Source organism: Schistocerca cancellata, chromosome 4 (genome assembly GCF_023864275.1).
Source record: "Schistocerca cancellata isolate TAMUIC-IGC-003103 chromosome 4, iqSchCanc2.1, whole genome shotgun sequence".
NCBI classification, from domain to species: Eukaryota; Metazoa; Arthropoda; class Insecta; order Orthoptera; family Acrididae; genus Schistocerca; species Schistocerca cancellata.
Genome location: NC_064629.1, coordinates 297,290,533 through 297,313,622, shown reverse-complemented (window position 1 = coordinate 297,313,622; position 23,090 = coordinate 297,290,533). Strand labels below are relative to the sequence as shown.

The following is a 23,090-nucleotide window of genomic DNA, read 5'->3' as shown; positions in this document are numbered from 1 at the left end:
GTCCAGCAAAATATGGATCACCATGAGCAAGGCCCTGGAACGACAAGGGGGGAGGGGGGGGCAGAATAAGCAATCGTGGTTGAGCATAGTATGACCGATATGAAGACAACAGGAATTTATAGGTTCCTGCAGCGTGACGTGGAGGGAAGAAAGCCATACGGTGGGTGTCTTCTCGATTGCAAGAGGTTTATTGAAGAGAGGGATAACCACCACTAACACCACCACCACCACCACCACCACCACCACCACCACCACCACCACCACCACCACCACCACCACCACCTCAAAGTCACCCCATGACTGAGAAAAAATGCAGTTGAGAAAAAGCCACAAATTGGCCTCTGGGAGGGGTCACGGAAAATGGGGATACCAATGTGTTCGAGAACCAAAAGAAAGTCGACCTAACAAACAGCAATGCTAAGATCCACGAGAAGGTCATCCACAGCAGAGACCAAGAGGGTGGTGGGAAAAAAACACCAAATGATAACATTCCAAAGCTGAAAAAAATAGGAGAGTTGAGCAGGGGGAGTGTGGATACTGATGGCATAGGGAAGCAGGATCTGCGACCACCAAACCGAAAGGGGAGGAATCCCAGCGCCACCAAGAGGACTATTGACAGGGCTACTGCACAAGGCACTGGTGGGCAAATGGATAACATGAAGGTGGACTGGGTCTATGGGGAACATTGTAGAATGGTCAGATGATCCATAAACTTCACAACCACAGTCCAAAGGCGACAGAACCATTGCCCAATAAAGGTGGAGCAGAGTCTAATTATCCACACCACAAGATGTGTCGGTTAGGAAGAGAATGACTGAGGTTATGGGAACAGCTAACCTTCAGAAGGCAGATATGGGGTAACCAAGTAAGCTTGCTGTCGAAAAGAAGATCCAAGAAATGGAGTGAAGGGGGATCATGGTCAGGTGTTTGATGTCGAGGTATAGCTCCGCACCTCAATGGACCATTGTACAGGGAGAGAAACTCACCACCCTCGACTTAAGGGGAGATGACTGAAAACCATGAGAGAGTGTCCATGCACGAAGTTGCCAGATAACAGGTTGGAGCTGTCACTCCACAGAAGCTACTGAGTTAGAGGTGGCACAAATAAATAAATCATCCACATACAGGGCTGGGGATGACCAACAATCCAGCAGGGGCCAGAAGTATACAAAAGTGATGAGGAAAGAAGGACACTTAATACAGAGTCCTGTGGAATGCTATTCACCTGGGTCTGAGGAGAGCTGAGAATGGTGTGAACTAACTCTGAACGACCATTAGGGCAGGAATTGGTGAATAAAAATCAGGAGGGAGCCCCAAAGACCCGCCTATGAAGCACTAGTGGGGTGTGTCAAGCTATGTCATAAGCATTGCTAAGATCAAAGGAAATTGCAACAAGATAACAGCACTGAACTGCAGTTTCCAACTGAAGCAGATGATCAATCAGACTGTCCCTCCTGAAGGCTGCACTGGTTAGGAGATACATGATTCTGAGAATCAAGGACTGAGCTGACAAGTCATCATACATTCGAATAACTTGCAGGGGGCATTGGTCAGACTGACTGGCTGGTAACTATCAATGAACGATGGATCCTTGATGGGCTTAAAGACAGAAAACACAAGTTCGTTGTAGGATTCCGCCTGACAGTATGTGAAACATAAATGGGTAGCTTCTGGCCATAACCCACTGTTTATAGAGGAACACCAGTCGATAGGAAGCGAACGCTGATGCCATTGCAAAATGGGCCAGAAGGTGTTCTACAAGAATTGATGGATCTGTACAGAAGTCACATGGAAGGGCAAGGCCCAGAAAGGAAGACCGCCACTGACAACATGTAAAGTTGCAGAGTGTAGCCCACACCCACGACGATGCGACCGAAGAATCTAGGGAGGAGGCAGAACATTCCCCCACCTGCCTGCTCTGTTTGATTAAGAAACGGTCTTTGTCACAAAGATGTTTAAAGGTAATAAGACCAGTGGAGGACAGGTGCCACTTAAGATGTTGCGATGGTGATCACAGATGGGGATGGCAGTGGCAATGGTTGTGCTCCACCAGGGAAATGACCTGCTGCAACTGGGATCCACTGAGCAGGCAACGGCAATGCTGGTGGTGCCAATTATCTTATTGGACAAATCACAATCGACTTCATCAATATAACCTGACAAAGAAGATTTAAACACGACCTGAGAGGTATATAGAGACCAGAACGATAGAAGACTCACTAGGGTGACATGACCATTGGGAGGTGGGAGGGGAATGAGAGAATCAACAGGAAGTGGTCACTATCTTAGAGGTCACCATGTTGCGAAGAGTCTAAGGATGGAAGAAGGGGAGGAGAAATGAGTGAAAGATCAGTGGTATTGGAAGTGCAGTAGGTGGCACTAAAATGAGAAAGGGATCGATAATTAAGAAGGCACAGGTCGTGGTCTGCAAGAAATTGGTGAGTGAGGAGGGCAGTTAGGGTAGCAGGGCTTCTCAGGCGGGAGACAGATTGCAAACCGTGACTATAGGAGTTCAAGTGCTCCAGATGGCCACTACTTCCCATGTTGTATGGAGGAGGATCCATGTACTAAAACTGCGCATACCGATCAATGAACAAACGCCACTGGAAGCCCTTAGAGCTCAAACCCAGTTCTGACAGAATTAATGGAACCCACTAAGGGTCAGTGAGTGCGCATCAGTAAAATGAGATTTCTGGAGAATGACAAGCTGCTGAGAAGAAGGAAGTAAGTGACAGTATTATCTATTACAGTTCCATTGTATAAGCACAGTGCTGGGATACAAATGGGAGGTGAACTAACTGGAGCCAGTCACGCTGCTAAGCTACCATCTGTTACCAATGGGGATAGGGTGACATTCGTAAATAAGAGGTCAGACTTGTGAGGGGAGGAGGTGGTACCTGTGGGGGCACTGGAAGGGCCTTGTCCTGGGACTTACGTTTCTCCTCCTCCTCCTCCTCCTCCTCCTCAGTTCGACGAGGGCAAAGCTTCGGCAAGATTCGGAACTGAGAGAATGGGCGGCCTTGGAGCACATGTACTGTGAGTCCTGCAAGCAAGTTGGGGGCAGCAGGCCTCTGGCCTGACGCGGACGCTGGGGAAGAGGTCCCTGGAGGGAGCCCCACCACTAGCAGGAGCTGAAGAAGGGCAAGGAGAGGGGTTGACACATGGAGGGTTGGTGTGGGAGGGAAGGGGGGAAGGAGAGGAGGGCAGGACTGGGGTAAGGAGGGGGAGGAGGGGTGAAAGGACGTAACAGAGGCCAAATTAGATGTCAACAACACAGGATGAAGACTGTCATATTTTGGATAAGCCTCAGTGTAAGATAATCTATCAAGAGACTTAGACCCCAATAACTTGTTCATTTCTTATAAACAGGCAAGCACAGAGAGTGACAGTCATGAGAATTCACACACACGGGTGGCAGAACAGAGGCCTCCTCATTGAGTGGATGGCCCCATTCACCACAAAGAGGGTCCGTCATACAGCGAGAAGGTATGAGCGAAACATGATCAAAAAACCTTCGTGGGTAGCAGGATGTACAGGTCCATGTCACACCTGTAACACACAACCTTGAGCTTCTCCAGGAGGGTCTCTCTCTCTCAATTGCCAGAATAAAGGCACTGGTATTGATGCAATTGTCCTCATGACCTTCATGAATGCACCAAAAAATAAACTCCCATTATAAAAGTTCGGCCCAGAATTCATCACCAGTTCGAACGATTAAGCCACTTTGAAACATGACTCTCTGAGCCATATTCAAAGACTGGTGAGGAGTAATGGACACCCACTTTAGAGTGGGGTGGCAGGAGAAGTTCTGATCACCAGTGAACCTTACCTCATCTTACTGAGAGACTCCACTTCACCGAACTTGTCTTCGATATTTTCCACAAAAAATAATGATGCTGGTGAAAGTGTCCTCATCAGTCTTAGTGCAGACCAGGTAGCCCCAGGGCATAGCCAGGCAAGGGAAGGCTGCATTGTCATAAGAAGCAGCATTAAATGATCAAATACCAACTGAAGAGATGGCCAGAGAGGAACAGCCAGTTTTTTGGAGCTTAACGAGTTTCATACGCAAAGCACCCGTCCTGATACCTCCCACTCCGATTCCGTAGGCGCCACCCAGCCACAGCAAGGCCTGTGTGACAGCAGCTGTTGCCACGAGTTCCGAGGCACCAAAGTGACAAGCAACCACTCCTGAGCACGTGCAGGGAGGCCTCACCTCAGGCATCAGAAGTGTGATCCTCTTGTTGTCAAAGGGTTCAGCCATATGGGTACCTAACAGCCCCACCAAATGGACTGGCAATACATCCTAGTGACCTAGGGGGGTGAGGGGGGGAGGGGGGGAGAGATATGGTGGGGAAGGAAGAGGGAAGACGAAACCATACTATAGATGCTAGGGAGCGGGTTTTTCCCCCAAATGGCTCACACTACAGAGAAAATTCGGACGCTGAGGTGAAACGCCGAAGGGGAACCAAAAACACCAAAAATGAAAGGTGAAAAAGAAGGCAATTGGAACAAAACTGTAAGGAATACGGGAAACCAGGTGGAGAGAGGTCGACCTAAGTAGGAACACAGAGAGGGAAAGGAGGAGGCAGAGGGGAAGTAGTGAAGACAATGGGGGCAGGGCACAGGGAAGGAAATGCAGCCTGGGAATGAAGACCAGGCCGCAATAGGTCGGGGCCCTGTATGCACCATGCAGAAATTCACGAAAGCCATGAGCCCTTGGGGGGGGGGGGGGGGTAATCCATACATATGGTGAATAACCTTCGACTTAATATTCATCACGTATTATTGGTTCTTTTTGCAGCTGTATCAGAGTTTTAATGAATATTATCAGAGAGAAAGCCACAGAAGTAATTATTCATGGTATTTTTGGAAGAATACCCTTCAAATGTCTTCTCCCTCATTTTTGAGGGCACACACTATCTTCGGCTGTATGCCGCAATTAGTCTTACAAAAACTTGTTGTAGCACATGAACAGGAGTCAGTAAACACTAGAACGATCTAAATTTTTGCCTTCATGTATTGATAAAAAACTGAAAGCACCGTAACACTGAGCTGTTCAAATAATAAAGTTCAGCTACATTTGCTCTTTGTGTATTTGCTAACCTTAGAAACGAAGGAACCATTCTCGCAACCTAATTTGCTATTTCCATTCAATACCTTATGGAATAATTTTCTGGGGTAGTTCATCGTTTAGAAATGTGTGTGTATGTATATTGCTAATGAAATTACACATAAATAATCCATTACAGTTTCACAAGAACAGAATACCTACACTGAAGAACCAAAGATACTGGTACACCTGCCTAACATCGATGAGGACCCCCAAGGGCTCGAAGAAGTGCCGCAACACAACGTGGAATGGACTCGACTAATGACTGAAGTAGTGCTGGAGGGAATTGACACCATGACTCCCGCAAGGCTGTACATGAATCTGTATGAGTAGGAGAGGCAGAAATCTCCTCTGAACTGCACGTTGCAAGGCATCCCAGAAATGCTCAATAATGTTCACGTCTGGGGAGTTTGGTGGCCAGCAGAAGTGTTTAAATTCAGAAGAGTGTTCCTTGAGCCACCCAATAGCAATACTGGACGCGTGGGGTGTCGCATTGTCCTGCTGGAATTCCCCAAGTCTGTCGGAATGCACAAAGGTCATGAATGGATGCAGGTGATCAGACAGGATGCTTATGTTTGTGTCACCCGTCACAGTCTTATCTAAACATATCAGGGGTCCCATCTCACTCCAACTGCAGACGCTCCACACCATTACAAAGCCTCCACCAGCTTGAACATCCTCCTGCTGACATGCACGGTCCATGGATTCATGAAGATGTCTCCATAGCCGTACACGTCCATCCGCTCGATACAATTTGAATCTAGACTCGTCCGACAAGGCAACATGTTTCCAGTCAACAACAGTCCCGCGTCGGTGTTGACAGGCCCAGGCAAAGTGTAAAGCTTTGTGTCGTGCAGTCATCAAGCACGCACTAGTGTGCCTTGGGCTTCGAAAACCCATATCGATGATGTTTCATTTAATGGTTCGCACGCTGACACTTTTTGATTTCCCAGCACTGAAATCTCAAGAATTTGCGGAACGGTTGCACTTCTGTCACGTTGAGCGATTGTCTGCAGTCGTCGTTGGCCCCGTTTTTGCAGGATCTTTTTCCGGCCGCAACGATGTCCGAGATTTGACGTTTTACCGGATTCCTGATATTCACGGTACACTCTTGAAACGCGGGAAAATCCCCACTTCATCGGTACGTCGGAGATGCTGTGTCCCATCGCTCGTGCGCCGACTGTAACACCACGTTCGAACTCAAAACTTGATAACCTGCCATTGTAACAGCAGTAACCGTTCTAACAACTGCGCCAGAACCTTATTGTCATATACAGGCGTTGCCGACCGCAGCGCCGTATTCTCCTGTTTACATATCTCTGCATATGAATACGCATGCCTGTACTAGTTTCTTTGGCCCTTCGGCGTATAACATTAGAAGAAAAAATGACCTTTAGTATCTACTATTAAAGCTGTCAGTCACAAGGAGTTTAATGTGCATCAAAATATTTTTGATGATTTATCCAACAACGTAAAATATCTGATAGGTAGAAACGCAAGTTTGAAATCAGATGTATGTTTGGATCGTCATCTTTCACAGCGTGTGTTATGATCTGTCGCTGGTTTTCCGTCTTAAGCTCACTGCAATTGCTGAGTATTTTTACACCAGATATGTTTCTATTTTATTTACCTACAATTTACTTGTGGCGTTTGCGTCTTCTACATCTCCATCTACATATATACTCCGCTAGCCACCAAGCGGTGTGTGGCGGAGGGCACAATTCGCGCCAAAATCATATTTCCCCCCTCTGTTCCACTCGCGGATCGCGCGAGGGAAAAACGACTATCTGAACGCCTCAATACGATCTCTTATTTTCCTTATCTTTGAATTATGATCATTACGCGATTTGAAAGTTGGTGGTAATAATATATGCTCTACATCCTCGGTGAAGATTGGATTTCTGAATTTAGTGAGCAGCCCCTTCTGTTTAGCGCGTCGTCTATCTGCAAGTGTGTCCCACTTCAAACTTTCTATGAGATTTGTAAAGCCCTAAATGTACCAGTCACGAATCTTGGCGCTCTTCTTTGGACCTTCTCAATCTCTTGAATCAGACCCAACTGGTAAGGGTCCCATACAGACGAACAATACTCTAAAACTGGACGAACTAACGTATTGTAAGCTATTTCCTTTGTTGAAGGACTGCATCGCTTCAGGATTCTACCAATAAACCGCAATCTAGAGTTCGCCTTACCCGTTGCTTGTGTAATCTGATCATTCCATTTGAGATCATTTCGAACAGTCACACCCAGATACTTGACTGATGTTACCGCTTCCAAAGACTGATCATTTATTTTGTACTCTTACATTAATGGGGATTTTCGCCTTGTTATACGCAGTAGGTTACACTTACTAATATAGAGATAACTGCCTGTCATTACACCACGCATTTATTTCCTGCAAATCCTCATTGATTTGTTCACAATTTTCGTGTGATACTACTTTCCTGTAGACAACAGCATCATCGGTAAACAGTCTAAGGCCGCTGTCAATACAATCAACCAGATCGTTTATGGCCGGCCGGAGTGGCCGTCCGGTTCTAGGCGCTACAGTCTGGAACCGAGCGACCGCTACAGTCGCAGGTTCGAATCCTGCCTCGGGCATGGATGTGTGTGATGTCCTTAGGTTAGTTAGGTTTAATTAGTTCTAAATTCTAGGCGACTGATGACTTCAGAAGTTAAGTCGCATAGTGCTCAGAGCCGTTTGAAGATCGTTTATGCAAATCGTAAAAAGCAGAGGACCTATTACGAAGCCCTTGGGCACACCTGAAGTTACTCTTGCTTCTATTGAAGTTACCCCGTTCAGGACGACATATTGCTCCGTGTCTGTTAGAAAACTTTCTATCCAACCGCATACGTCATTGGATAGACCGTAAGCGCGCACTTTTTGTAGCAAGCGACGGTGCGGAACTGAGTCGAACGCCTTTAGAAAGTCGAGAAATATGGCATCAATCTGGGAGCCAGTATCTAGAGCCTGTTGTGTATCATGCACAAAGAGGGCCAGCTGTGTCTCGAATGACCGCTGTTTCCTAAAACCGTGCTGGTTTCTGCACATGAGCTTCTCAGAGTCTAGAAAGGTCATCATCTCTGAACATAAAATATGTTCCATGATTCTACAACAAATCGATGTCAGTGAAATTGGCCGGTAATTACGTGCATCCGATTTTCTACCCTTTTTATAGATTGCTACGACCTGGGCCTTCTTCCAGTCCAGTGGAACTTTCCGCCGTTCCAATGATCTCTGATAGATGACGGATAAGAATGGTGCTAACTTTGTAGTATAGTCAACTATAAAATCTTACGGGGATACAGTCTTGGCCAGATGCCTTTCTGACGTCTAAGGATCGTAACTGTTTTACAATCCCAGATACACTAAACACTGTCAGCCATCCTTTCGTTTGTTCGATAATTGAAAGGGGGAATGGTGCTGCAGTCCTCTATCGCAAACGAGTTTTTGAAAGCTAGGTTTAGAATTTAGGCCTTCTGTTTATCATCATCAGTTACATTACCCGAATTATTTGTAGCGTTCATAGATTTTACGTACGACCAAAATTTTTTGGGGTTATTTTTAGAATCTGCAGATAAAATATTGCTTTCAAATTAGTTAAAAGAGTGTCTCATTGTTCTTCTGATCGCTGCTTCCATTTCGCATAATTTCTGTTTGTCAGCGGGGCAGTGACTACGTTTAAAACGACTGTGCAAAATTCTCTGCTTTCTCAGCAACTTCCTAATATGTTTTTTGCACCGTGGTGGATCCTTTCCTTCCCATATACTTTTGCTAGGCACATACTTCTCTAGCACATGGTGGATAATACCTTTAAATTCCGACCAAAGATGCTCAATATCTTTGTGTCCTGCGGTGAATGCTTTGAGCTCACTATGAAGATATTCATTAATGACACTTATTTGCTTTTCCAAACAAGAAAACTCTACGCTGTTTTTTTTCCATCTTCCACTGACATAGAAGCCACAACGACATTATGGTCGCTAATACCTTCTTCTAGATTAACTTCCTCAAAAAGATCAGGTCTGTTTGTCGCCAAGATATCTAACATGTTCCCATCTCGAGTTGGTTTTCTAACCAATTGCTCAAGGTTGTATGTTGAGAGCGCTCCTAGAATAACTTCACACGAATCTTTGCCTCTGCTTCCTGTGATAAACGTATAGTTTTCCCAGTCAATGGATGCTAGATTAAAGTCTCCACCTATAACTAATGGATAATTTGGATATTTACTTCCTATGTACTCAAGACTTTCCCTGAAACGTTCTGCGACGTTTGTAGCGGATGCTGGTGGTCTATAAAAACATCCTAACACAATGGTCAATCCTTGTCTGACAGCTTTATCCAGACTATTTCACAGTCCGACGCAGTATCGACCTCAACTTTGTTTAAATAGCTCTTAACTGCAATGAACACACCACCTCTTGTTCACCTACTCCGCAAACCACCGTTTTTTATTTCGCTGTTACAGGAGAATGAGGTATAACGAAACGGTTTCACATTCACTCTTGACAATTTTTTTTAGTCTTTTTGAAACCAGTTGCACCTCACTTTGTAAAACTTAACAGAATCATCTAGTAATGTTTCATGTTTTCAGCACTCAGCGCAACATTTTTGTCTATTAGTTTGTTTTCTGTGAAGGTGTGAGCGTTACCAACCTGTGAACACAATAATTTGTTTCTTCGTGTGCGCGCGCTCGAGAGAGAGAGAGAGAGAGAGAGAGAGAGAGAGAGAGAGAGAACAAATGTCATATGTTCAGCACAGATGTGGATGGGTGGGCGAGAGTAATAAATCGAGTTGGTAGGGGGGGGGGCAGTGATAACAGGGAAAGCAACTGGCAGACGACTGTGGTGGTCGTCGGTGGAAACTAACAGGTGCAGGACGGATATGCACAAGAACATGGGCGATGGCTACCATCTTTGCAGTGAAAGCACTGCAGCCATCTGGCAAGGGTTGTTCATTACTTCCTATGTGAATAATCAAAGCCAGCATGGCCAGCAACCCTGAAGGCACCTGTGTAGACTATTTCTGAACACCAAAATGTGCCAAGAATTTGTGGAGAGCCTCAGCTTGTAATGAGTCTTTTGGGTCTTGTGATAGGTCGAGACAGAAGTGTGGAATAGAAATGCACCATGGATGTGTACACGAGCAGGCCCAGAGAACAGGTGGTAGAGGAAAAAGGAAAGGAAAGGAACTGCATTCAGATGGCGATCCTAACTAGACCTCAGCTGCCATTGCAGGAGGTGGATCTCCGTATCTATAAAAAGGAAATGGTAGTTCAGTTGCTCCATGTAGCAGTGGACATTTAACATAAAAGCGATCAACTGTTGTTGGCGCAGAACCTGCCATGGTGGAATCCCTGCCTCTGCTAGGAAGCTGGTCATGGAGCTAGTCTGAAATGCGCCAGTTGCCAGCCATACCCCACAACTGTATCAGGCACAGCATCTGTAACGTCAAAGGTGATGTTGAGCCGTGTGTGTAATCTAGACAGAACTCTACTAATGCTTTTTAGAGCTTTAGCACAGTAGAATGATCCACACTCCAGTTGTTGCTTACGCATTGAAGAGCATTGAGGTGTCACCAACACGTCTGGTTTAATTGAAGATGGGGGAGCCGTATCAACCAGGCGTCAGAGACCAATCCCAAAAAACCACATTGAGGGACTGGTCATCAAAGTACAGATCCGAATAAGGATGACTGTACAACAATGACAAATGTATAATACAGGGCTTGATAGCCAAAAATTGGAAGCCATAAGTGAGAGCCCAAGAATGCGCTCTGTGTATTACTCCTTGCAGTCTGCATTCAGCAATGCCCATCACAAACGATCAAAAATAAATGGAAAAGCCATCAGCTTGGAAAGAGGGGGCACTTTAGACACCACAGCCGCCCCCAAACAGTTGATAGTCATAATAATAAAAAAAAAGAGGTACACTCAAAACAGAACCCTGCAGAATCCCATTCTCCAGCAGATGAGAGGTGCTATGGGAGGAGCCAAACTGTACCTGGACATGAAAGAAAGTTCTGGATAAAAACAGAGTGGGCCACGGAGGCCCCAGTCATGTGAGGTGGCAAGGATGTGATATTGTAAGCTTTATGGCGATCAAAGAACACTGCAGCAAGAGACTCCAGGTGGACTAAATTATTTGCAGCACAGCAGCCTCATCGAAAACCACACTGAGTCGAAGTCTAAAGATCCTAGGATTCTAGGATCGAATACAACCTTAAACTTCCAATTCCAAAAATGGAATAGCGATATTTTCTCGCCATTGGGAATGGAATTCTCTCTCGCTCCAGAGACAAAGGGCAAGTAGATGACATTGGCTAGCCACTGAGTAGTGTAAGCTTTTGATTGTGCACTCACTGGAGTGCACGATGGCAGTCTTTAATAGCTGCAGCAATTTCAGGGGTCCACCAAGCGATAATCATCCATCAAGGAGAACTAAGGAAGAGGCAAATGTTGAAGCAGCTGTCTAAAGGATGGTGTCATTCGAACTCCATATGGACTCATCAATGTTGTGTTGTGGTAGAGCAGTTTGGGTAGTAGCCAATGAAAAAACATCCCAATCCGCATTAGTGCAGGCCCACATGGGAGGGCATCAAGGCGAGTGATGATGAAAAGTAAGACGATAGGAGAATGACCACTGCTGCAAAAATTGCCAAGCACACCCCTTTTGAATGAGTGGGGGGGGGGGGGGGGAAGAATCCAGGGCTACAGATTGAAAGGTCAGTGACTGAGCAAGTGCCATGCACCACACTTAAGTGTGTGGGAACTCCAGTATTTAAGAAGCAGAGATCAATCCCTGCTAGCTGTGTTCAACAATCTTGCCCCAGCTGTCACTCCTCACACTACCACCCAACACAGGGTTATGGGCGTTAAAATTCCCAACGAGAAGGAAGGGAACTGTCTAACAAGGGTAAGAACAGCAGGAAGCTTAGGAGGCTGGTCTGGATGGAAATGGAAACTGTGTATCCTTACAGCAGAGTCTAAATGGAGCTGAACAGCCGCCACTTCCAGCACAGTGTGAAGAGAAACCCAGGAACTAACAATGCCCGTGTGAAACAATATACAGACACCACTGTAGGCTTGTCGAGGACTGACTCGCTTCCACAGAAGTCTTTTATACCACGAAGAGTCGACGCATCAGTATCCACGAAACTAAATTCCTGCGATACGTTACAGTGACATGGGAGGAGTCATACAATAGGCCGAATGGATGCAAACTGGCCAGAATCCATGAATGATAAGATTGGACCCTGATTAACAGGGAAAGGGAGACACCCCCTGGTATGTATGATGTGGGTTCATCTCGAGACTTGCGCATCACCACCACCACCACCACCACCACCACCACCACCACCACCACCACCACCACCACCACATGGATGAGGTGTGGTTAGGAAGAGAGAAGCTCACAGCAATATCAGGATCTGAAAGAACGAGTGGCCTTTAAACTCAGAAAGCCTGTGTCCCCCATTTGAGGCTAAGTAACATGTTTCTTAGCCCGGAGACGCCAGAGAGGGGTTTTCCTAGATGAAGTCCAATGCCTCGAAGATGACAGGGAAGAGTGTCTCTTCTTCAGCTGAGAAGGAGTTGTTCCGTGAGAGGAGGTAATGGGAATCGACAGAGGAGGAAAGGGAAGGCGGAGAGGATGGAAGTAAGGAGGAATGAGGAGGAGGAAAGGATGCAACAGAAGCAAAAGTAAACTTTAAAGATACTGGGTAGAGACGATCGAATTTCTGTCAGGCCTCAAAGTAGGATAGACGGTCGAGACTTTAATTCCTGAACCTTCCTTTCCCTTTTATAGATCAGGAAATCTGGTGGGCTAGGAGAATGTGGGCCAGAACAGTTCACGTGCTGGATCGATAAGGTGCAAGGACTTCGTACATTGAGACGGTCGCTACCAACTGGATTAGACTCACAGCACTAAGACATGTGAGTGGTGATGGTAAGGATGATATTTGGTTTGTGGGGCGATGAACTGCATGGTTATCAGCGCCCATAAAAATTTCCAATCCTTACATGGTTCAGTCTCGAATGGAGATGAAATGATGGGAACAACACGAACACCCAGTCCCCAGGCAGAGACATGTGAGTGAAATGTGAACACCGGAAAGGGTGCATTGAAGTTAGGATATAGGCTTCATGTCACAACCTTAACTATAACTTTAACTTTGTAGGGAATGGTATCCCTCTCAAAAGCCAGTATCAGCACGATTGTCCTTAGGACCTCTTGGGACTCGCCAGACGAAATGAATGCTGCACCATGCCATATTAGTCCCGAGTTCCTAATCAGACTGAAGAATTAGCTTCCTAAGGAAAATTATGCCCTGGGCCATATTTAACGTCTGTTGAAGAGTAATGCTACCTGGGATGTCTCCTAAGCACTCATAAGCACAGAGGGAACCCTACTGACTGGCAGAAGACGTTTTAATGAGTAGGAAGCCAGATACCATAGTACAAAGGGAATGAAATTCACCAAACTTATCCTCAATATGTTCTACAAAAAAAGGAAAAGCAGTTTCATAGTGGTGCAAGTCTTCCCATTATCCCAGAACGAACGAAGTATTCATCGCAACTGGCGGGCCTGGCGATCCTCCCATGGCATTGCCAGGGAGGGAAGGCCAAACAAGCAAAAGTAAGAAACCCAAGAGAACCAGTCCCATCTGAAGGTATGGCCGCAAGAAAGCAGCCATAAATATGGAGCTTAGCACACTTCATGTGCAAAGCGTCCACCCCAGTATCACCCGCTCTGATCAGGGGCTCACCTCGTAGGCGTCACCCAGCCGCACCTAGGGCCACCTGGCACAGCTTCTGTTACTGGGATTATTGATGCCCAAAAAGACAAGGAAACACTCCTGGGCATAAAAGAGGTGGTGACAGCTTAGATACTGGATGAGTGAGCTCTGTGTTGTCAGGGGCCCAGCCAGATTAGTACATGAGAGTCCCAACACAAGGACTGGCTACCATCCTGATGACCCAGCGAGGGTTGGGGTGAGGGGTGGGGGAGTGTGTGTGGTGGGGAGGAAAGGAGGAAGCGGAATCCACGCCATAGACACTAGGGAGAGAGTTCTTCACCAAATGGCTCATGCTATGGAAACAATTTAGGAAAGGATGTCAAACCCCAAAGGGGATCAGAAAAAACCGTAAAGAAAATTGAGAGAGGTAACATAAGGTCATGAAGGAACAGCGGAAACGAGGGAATAGCTGGGTTGTTATTAAAGGAAACACTGAGAAAGAGAGAGGGGAGGGAACACCGAGAGAGAAAGGGGGGAGGGGGCAGGACGGGGAAGGTGAAGGACGGAAAGAAGTGGGTATGGGGAAGGGAACGCAGCCTGGAAGAGAACAAAGGCTGCAGCAGCTTTTGGCCCCATGCACGCCACACATGTACCCACAAAAGAGCTGGAGCCCCTATGACATAATCATGAAAGAAAAAGCAGTTTTTTCCAGAGTATGTGACGGGAGGTAAAAGCACCGAAGTAAATTGTATGTAAAAAAAACCAAAACACTTTTGGCGTAAAAATACTGAAATTGCGGTAAGCTGAAGACAGACCCAATAGTAACTGAAGTTTTAAATCTAATGTAAGATGATTCCTTCTGGACGTATCCTCTTATTTCCCAGCTGAATCTTTGTTTAAACGTGGTTGTCCGTGGAAAGAAACCTAGTTTTACGTGTAGTTGCGAAATTCAAATTACAAAATAGAAGTTCATTAGTGTTAAAACTGATCATTTATCCGTATCCTGTAAGCTGACTGGTTCCACGTCATTTCGGTAAAAAAATGGTCGTACAAATGATCTATGGAACATTAACTGTGAAAGGAGGTCTAGGGTTTAACGTCCCATCAACGACGAGGTCATTAGAGAGCTCAAGTTCGGACTGGGGCATTGTCCTTTCAAACAATGCCTTGGCATTCATAGGAAGCGATTTAGGGAAATCATGGGAAACCTAAATCTGACTAGCCATAAGGGAATTTCGAAAGCAACCTACCGAGATCCTAAGAGTTTGTCACTGGTGATGTGTATCGACAACCTCAGCAGAGCTACGCGCACAGCCCATGTACTATGATCTTGAAAACACTCCTTTCAATGAAGTAGGAAAATATATTTTACTTACCCTCACACTGGAGAGTGCAAAAGAATGAGGGGGTGTCACACGATCACTCATCAGTCTCGTCGAACTCGTCAGACCCCTCATAGTCTGACCAGCTGAAATCGGACTCGTCGCTGCTAGAATATTCTGAGTCAGAACAGCTGTTTCCACACGACATGTCATGCAATTCAGTGCAGTCTTCAAAACTGGTGATGCAAAAGCTATTGGAAGACTCTTCGACGCCATTGCTTTCAGAGTGTGCTTTCACCATGTCGTTTTCTCCTGACCAATCACTGGATTTGCTCGAGGCGCAGCCCAACGGCTCGCTAGAACTGTCTTCTTTGTGGAAGGTGCTGCTTGCACAACTGCATTCTCCGACTGCAGGGGAACTGTCAGAAGCACGATGTGCTACGGCCTGTGGGAGCGATAGCAGTTCACCTGTTTCTGACTTCATAGTCTCATTTGACTCAGATATCGAGCCACCAATCTCTGGCTCCTGGCAGAGTGCTCTGCTCTTGGCGCACCAGCTGTTCCATAAGGCAGTTCGAAGCAGATGCTGCCGCTGCTCCTGGCATTTCTTACTCCGCTCCTGCGCTTCCCGTGCACGTTTCCTTATTGGATCCTGCAAATGAAAATTCTTTAATGTTCTAAGGAATTTAACAACCGACTAAGAAATATGAAGTCCTTATCCTAGCATTGCAACAAAAAATTGTTCAAATGGCTCTGAGCACTATGGGACTTAACATCTGAGTCATCAGTCCCCTAGAACTTATTACTACTTAAACCTAACTAACCAAAGGACATCACACACATACATGCCCGAGGCAGGATTCGAACCTGCGACCGTAGCAGTCGCGCGGTTGCAGACTGAAGTGCCTAGAACCGCTCGGCCACCGCGGCCGGCAGCATTGCAACACAACGTGAAATTAAAATGCATTATGAATGTTTTTTTTCACACACTATCGGTTTCACCTGTTAATAGCTGATGACATCAGAGATTGCTACAAGGGCGACTCCTGTTTACGCAAGATGTTACAGCATACAGCCCCTTTGACTATGCATAAGAATCTGCAGATTTTTTTCGTGTAGTCCGCTATATACCGAATATCCATCGGGATATCGCCTGCAATTTATTTATTCCATTGGTTGGTTGGTTGTTGGCGTTAAATAGACAAAGTGCAAGGTTATCGGTCCATTCATCCTGTATGCAAGGAAACAGGAATAATCCTCAGAAGAAGGATGCAAAAGGCAAATCTGGGGAAGGGTGATTTTAAGCAAGACACAATGAGAAAAGAGGTAAAATCAAGGAGAAGTACGGGAGGAGTGAGAGGGAGGTAGGTTGGCGAGCCGCTCTGCCCAGAGTCGAGTTGAAGGTCCCCAGAGCATGGTATGTGGTGGGAGATGCACCCTCTTCATCCTACCAGCACCACCACACCATCTTTTACTCCAAGAAAACGAGCAGCACCGACAAGATGATTAAAGGTCAGGGAAGATACAATATTAAAAACGGTACACATAAAAGAACAATGAGAATAAAAATGTGGGAAGAGTAGGGGCCAGGCCAGACAACAGGGCAAGGGCCGCTATGGGACCACTCAGCTAGAGCAGTTAGGGGTGCCCCTTCACAGCCTCAGGCACTCAATGAGGCCAAAGTGTCCCACCTCACAGAGACTAGTAGAAACCACTTTCGTGGGTGAAACGTAAAACTGGAGTAGCTGATTCGGCATCGTCTACTAGCACCAGAGATAATGTGTCAGGAGGATTAAGAGATCGCCTCAAAGCAGCCAAATTTGGTCTGTCTTTTAAGACGTGGTTCGTCAGGTGGGCACCACATTGACAGTAAGATGGGTCCTCACATCGGAGAATGTGGATGTGGTTCAGCCAAGTGTGGTCAATGTGCAGCCAACAAAGGACAGTGGAATGCCTGTGAGAAGTGTGAACATGGTCATAGTCTCCTTTATTGCCCTGAGTGTGGTGAGTCCAGGATGGACCATTCCAAATTCCAGATATCCAACAACTTATAGCGTAAAGTCGACCGAAGGTCCAGTTCTGGGACCCCCATTTCCTAAAGTGGCAGCCGGCCATTGTGGCCGAGCGGTTCTAGGCGCTTCAGTCTGGAACCGCGCGACCGCTAGGGTCGCAGGTTCGAATCCTGCCTCTGGCTTAGATGTGTGTGATCTTAGGTTAGTTTGGTTTAGTTAGTTCTAAGTGCTAGGGGACTGATGACATCAGATGTTGAGTCCCATAGTGCTCAGAGCCATTTGAACCATTTGAACCTAAAGTGGCATCCTGGTAGCCAACTTTTCCAAGTGGTCAGCATGTCCAGTCCCTGAGATCCCAATATGTCCAGGGTTCCAAACAAAGATGACTGACCCTCCAGCTTGACTGAGGTCATAAAGATGACCCTGGATAGCATGACTAATAATAGGTGACAAGGTTAGGGCTGGCCTACAGCCTGAAGGCAGCTCAGGCAGTCGCTGCAGATTAGAAACATCTAGCTGGTACTAGAATGGCCACGACTAAGTTCTCGTTTCACAGCCACCATTTCATCAGTGAAGACACTGCATCCATTCAGCAATGAGGATAGTTCACTGCACTTTGCATGTGTGAATGCAAAACCAGTTTGTACATTGGCCATTGAACTGTCAGTTTATACCACTTGTGAACCTGTAACTGCATGAAGGACAGCCAGGAACAGGTAGCAAAACACCATGGGGTCAACAATCTTTTAGTCCAAAGATAAATCTAGATAGACTGGAGGCCGTGGTGAATGCCATGGAAGTGTACGTGATTACTCCCTGACAAGTGGTAACAGTGGGGAAGTTTGAGTTCAGAGTAGAGATACTGTAGTGTAACAGCAATTACGACCGCAGTTAGGGTTCTCTGTTGTGGGAAGTTGGCCGCTCTACTAGGAAAACAGGCAATAGTTTGGATGCTTATTGGAACTGCAGATTTGTATAGCATTACAGAATAACTGTTGTTGATGCCTGATCCATAGTGGAGGGACCACAGCCTCTGTGAGTAGGCTGTTCACAGGGCTAGTTTGAGAAGCTCCTGCTGGAAGTCGGACCCCACAGTTTTATATCAGGTCCAATACCCGCAATGCTGAGGGTGATGCCAAACCATATGCCACACTCTCATAATGAAGACATGACAGGATCAGGGCTTTGTAAAACTGCAGAATTGTAGCGCAGCCTGCACACCAGCTGTTGTTACTGACACAGTGAGTGTATGAAGGTGTAGCCAGCACCTTTGCTGAAGTTTATGAAGATTGGGAAGCCACATCAGCTGGGAATTGAAGCTAGCTGCTGCTGCTGCTGCTGCTAGACCTCTGATACGCTCTAAAATGAGAGAGATATTTGATAGAGAGCCTCACAGGACCCCATTATCTTTGGTATGGGGGGGGGGGGGGTGGTTACTGTGGGAAGCATTAACTCGGAACAAGAACTTCTGGACAAAAATAGGTAACGAGCCCCAGAAACAATAATCATGTAAGGTAGCAAGGATTTGGTGCTGCTATGTGATGTCATAACCTTTTTGGAGGTCAAAGGAAACAGCAGTAATGTGTTGGTGTCCGACAAAAGCAGTCCAGATGGCAGACTCCAGGCAAATCAAATTATCAGCAGTAGAACAGCCTCAGTGGAAACCATCCTGGGACAGAGACAGAAGGTCCTGGACTCAAGGAGCCAACACAGCCACTGGCTCATCATGCATTTGAGCAACTTACAGATGATCTCTAGAGGATGCTTACTTGGTTTCGGTACGAGGACAATGGTGCTTTCTCGCCATAGAGGTGGTAACTCACCCTCACTACAGGTACAGTTGAAGATTGTAAAGAGATGATGCTGATCGTCCACTGATACGGGTTTGAGCATTTGATTATGGATGCAGTCTGGCCCTGGAGTTGTATCAGAGCATAGGGCTAGGACACTGAAAATTCCCACTCACCAAATAAAGCATTATAGTGCTGAAGGTGGCATTTAGTGGAAGTTAAGTGCAACTGCACCACCCACTGTTTAAGGACGCGAAAAGTGGGTTGATAGCTTTCAGATGCAGCAGACCAAGCATAATTCAAAACCAGTTTTCGGCTTTACAGCGTCTAGATTAGTGAAGCCAGCACCACTCAAATACCAAGTATACCTGCACAGGACTGGAGTCCATAGAGGCGTTTGATCTTCACCCAGATCTACAAAGAAGGTGTATATTGTCCAATGGTTGACACATACCACTCCCAGTATTCTTGCTTATGTCATTTTATTAAGCACTGGACCTGGACACAGAGCAGTTGAAAGGCAATAAGGTGGATGCCATTTATGATGCTGGAGAACCTGCCTGAAATCTCTTATGGCCTCAGTGATTTCCAGAGTCCACCTTCCCACATGGCGATACCGAGGAATAGGGGATTGCTAAGTCGGCTGCCAATAGAATGGCTGCTGTTGCATTCTGGACAGCATTGTTAATGCTTCCATTTAGTGGGGAGCTCAGAATGACAGTGGAGGTGAGAGCATCCCAGATGGCGTTGTGGGGAGCCAGTCTAGACTGACAACCAGGTGAGTGATGTTGAGGGAGGCACAGGAAGATAGGGAAGTGGTTGCTATGACACAGGTCATTGTGGACCCTCTAGTGGATGGATGGTAAAAGACCAGGGCTGCAAATAGAAAGATCAATGGCCAAGTAAGATCCATGTGCCACACTGGAGAGAGTAGAGACACCAGTTTTCAAGAAACAGAAGTCGAGATCCGCTAGTAAGTTTTCGGTAACTTAAGTGCTGCCAGTGATCGTGACTCCACCCCCAATGAGTTATGAGCATTGAAGACTCCAAAGTAAGGAAAGGTGGGGGAGGCTGACAAACCGATGCAGACAATACGTTATGAGGCACTCCACCATTGGGATGACGAAAATGTTTTGATTTGTGGGACACTTAACTGCATGGCCATCGGCGCCTGTACAAAGTCCCAATTTTTACACTGTCCATCTTCTATTCACAATTCAATCTACTCACTCTCACAAATAATGAAGATGAAATGATGAGGACAACACAAAAACACATCCCCAGGCGGAGAAAATCCCCAACGGCCACAGCCTGAAAATTTGTATGAAGAGGCACAAGTTCGCTATATACAGAGTTCAAAACATATGTGCAAACTCCACTTGACACTATCATGATCAGCACGATTCTTAAAATATCTCCTAAGCCTTGAAGGGGTGGGGGTCCATGTTGCTGGAAACCAAGTTTCCTGAAGGGTAATTCAGAAAGCAGGGTATGAGCATAAGAGATCTTACCTCAGCCAGGTAGTGGGAAAAAAATCATAACTCCACTGGAGAATTGTGCTGTCAGTTACTGTGAGGGCATGAAGGGACCAAGGAAGCAGGTTATGTTCCATGTTCGCCTGCTGCCACTGGCTGAGAGGTTATCAACACACACAGGTTCTGAGTCATGTTATGTTGGCATTCCCCAAAGAAGTGTTATAGGTCCTTTGCTGTTCCTTATCTATATTAACGATTTGGGAGACAATCTAAGAGCTGTCTTAGGTTGTTTGTAGATGGGGCTGTCGTTTACCGAATAACAAAGTCATCAGAAGATCAAAACAAATTGCAAAACTATTTAGAAAAAACATATCTGAGTGGTGCGAAAATTGGCAGTTGACCCTAAATAATGAAAAGTGTGAGGTCATCCACAGGAGTGTTAGAAGGAATTCGTTAAACTTCGGTTACACGATAGATCAGTCGAACCTGAAGGCAGTAAATTCAAGTAAATACCTAGGAATTACAATTACCAAAAACTTAAATTGGAAGGAACTCACTGAAAATGTTGTGGGGAAGGCTAACCAAAGGCTGCGTTTTATTGGCAGGACACTTAGAAAATGTAACAGATCCACTAAAGAGACTGCCTACACTACGCTTGTCCGTCCTCTTTCTAGAATACTGCTGCGCGGTGTGGGGTCCTTACCAGATAGGACTGGCAGAGTACATCGAATAAGTTCAAAGAAGGGCAGTACGTTTTGTATTATCGCGAAATAGGGGGGAGAGTGTCACTGAAATGATACAAGATTTTGGGCTGGACATCACTAAAAGAAAGCAGTTTTTCGTTGCGACGGAATCTTCTCACGAAATTCCCATCAGCAACTTTGTCCTCCGAATGCGAAAATATTTTGTTGACACCGACCTACATAGGGAGAAACGATCACCATGATAGAATAAGGGAAATCAGAGCTGGTATGGAAAGATATAGGTATTCATTCTTTCCGCGCGCTGTACGAGATTGGAATAGGTAATTGTGAAGGTTGTCGATGAACCCTCTGCCAGGCACTTAAATGTGATTTGCGGAGTATCTATGTACATCTGGCCACAGAAGCAGAACGTGTGGGATCTGATGGCGTGGGAGCCGCCGGAATTTCGTTCGTCTTTGAAGACTTCCTTTTCGTCTTTATTTTCTTTAGCAGGTTTGGATGACTGGGAGGGATTCTCTGAATTAGTTTCAGGGACTGACAAAGGTTGTGAAGCACTATGACCAGCAGCCTGTCGCTCTTTCAGCGACTGGCCGCTATCTGGTTGCAGGTCGGCAGAAACCTTTGAGGGGAGTCTCCCAAGAGACCCCACCTGGCGTGAGAAGCCATACGCGGGTGATGTGTCTCCAGCTGAAGGATGAGGAACAGTACCCCCAGTGGGTGGAGAGCCATTGCGCCCATAGGCTAACAGCCCTGAAAGCTTGCTGTACGAGCCGTAAAAAGACGAGAATACTGTCTACAGAGAGGGCGACATTTTTCAAACTGTAGCGTATAACATTGTCATGCACACAGAATGTAGATTCTCATACTTTTTTCTTCTCCTCTTGGCATGTCAGTCTGTCCAGAATCTCATAGTCTTGTATTTTTTCTCACTAAAAGACAGTGCAGTCTGGTGAGTAGGGAGAATAGTGCTTTCCACAGTTGATGCAGACAGAGGGGTAGCACTAGCACTGTTCACATGCATCAGTCGTCCACGATCCCTACAGGCTGCAATGGCATCGCAGAGTGGGACATGTGCCCGAATTCCACACATTTCAAGCACTGCATGGGGGACACACGTGGTTTCACATCACATCATTATACCATCCCCTTCACCTTTTCAAGCAACAAATCACTCTGAATAGCCCAGATTAAGCAACCCAGTAGCGACCCTGTTGTACTTTGCCCCCTATGGACGTGATGGACGAAGTGTACACATCATCATCATCATCATCATCATCATCATCATCATCATCATCATCATCATCATCATCATCATCACTGCAGGACGTGGCTACGATAGAAAATGACTCTTTGAACCATATACGAGTGCAGGCTTACTCGGCGAATTTCATATATGAAGTCTTCACGGGTTGTCAGCCGAGTAACATCGTCGTCTCGTAGCAACGTTTCGATGGAATGTGTCTCCATCGTCTTCAGGCGAAGTTCAAATAGCTCTGAGCACTATGGGACTTAACATCTGAGGTCATCAGTCCCCTAGAACTTAGAACTACTTAAACCTAATTAACCTCCGGACTTCACACACATCCATGCCCGAGGCAGGATTCGAACCTGCGACCGTAGCAGTAGCGCGGTTCCGGACTGAAATGCCTAGAACCACTTGGTTACCACGGCCGGCTGCAGGCGAAGCGTCGGGATATCGTCGGTCGAGGGCTTATATCTCTGTTGGACCGCTCTCCGCTTCCCATGGCCTGCCAGTCACGAGCCCGCAGAATCGCCCGATGCGCCCAGATCGGTCGGTGTTGGAGAGGGAGGAGGGGGGGGGGGGGGCGCGTGCGCGAGGTTCGAGTCCCGGCGTCCGTCTCTGTCTGCTCCGTCCGCGGCCCTTGGTGGAACGGAACGTTCTTCTCTGATTTTCCTGATTGCAGGCTCCCAGGCTGTGC

The 23,090-nt window shown here is 46.4% G+C and overlaps 1 protein-coding gene across 1 annotated transcript in view; it reads right to left on the bottom strand.

Moving 5' to 3' along the window:
* Positions 1-15,266: 15,266 nt before the first annotated feature.
* LOC126184177 (uncharacterized) overlaps positions 15,267-23,090 on the bottom strand; it is a 51,777-nt gene continuing 43,953 nt past the window's right edge. The window contains exon 2 of the mRNA XM_049926545.1: positions 15,267-15,821. Within this exon, the coding sequence (XP_049782502.1) occupies positions 15,267-15,821 (555 nt within the window). The remainder of the gene's footprint in view (positions 15,822-23,090) is intronic.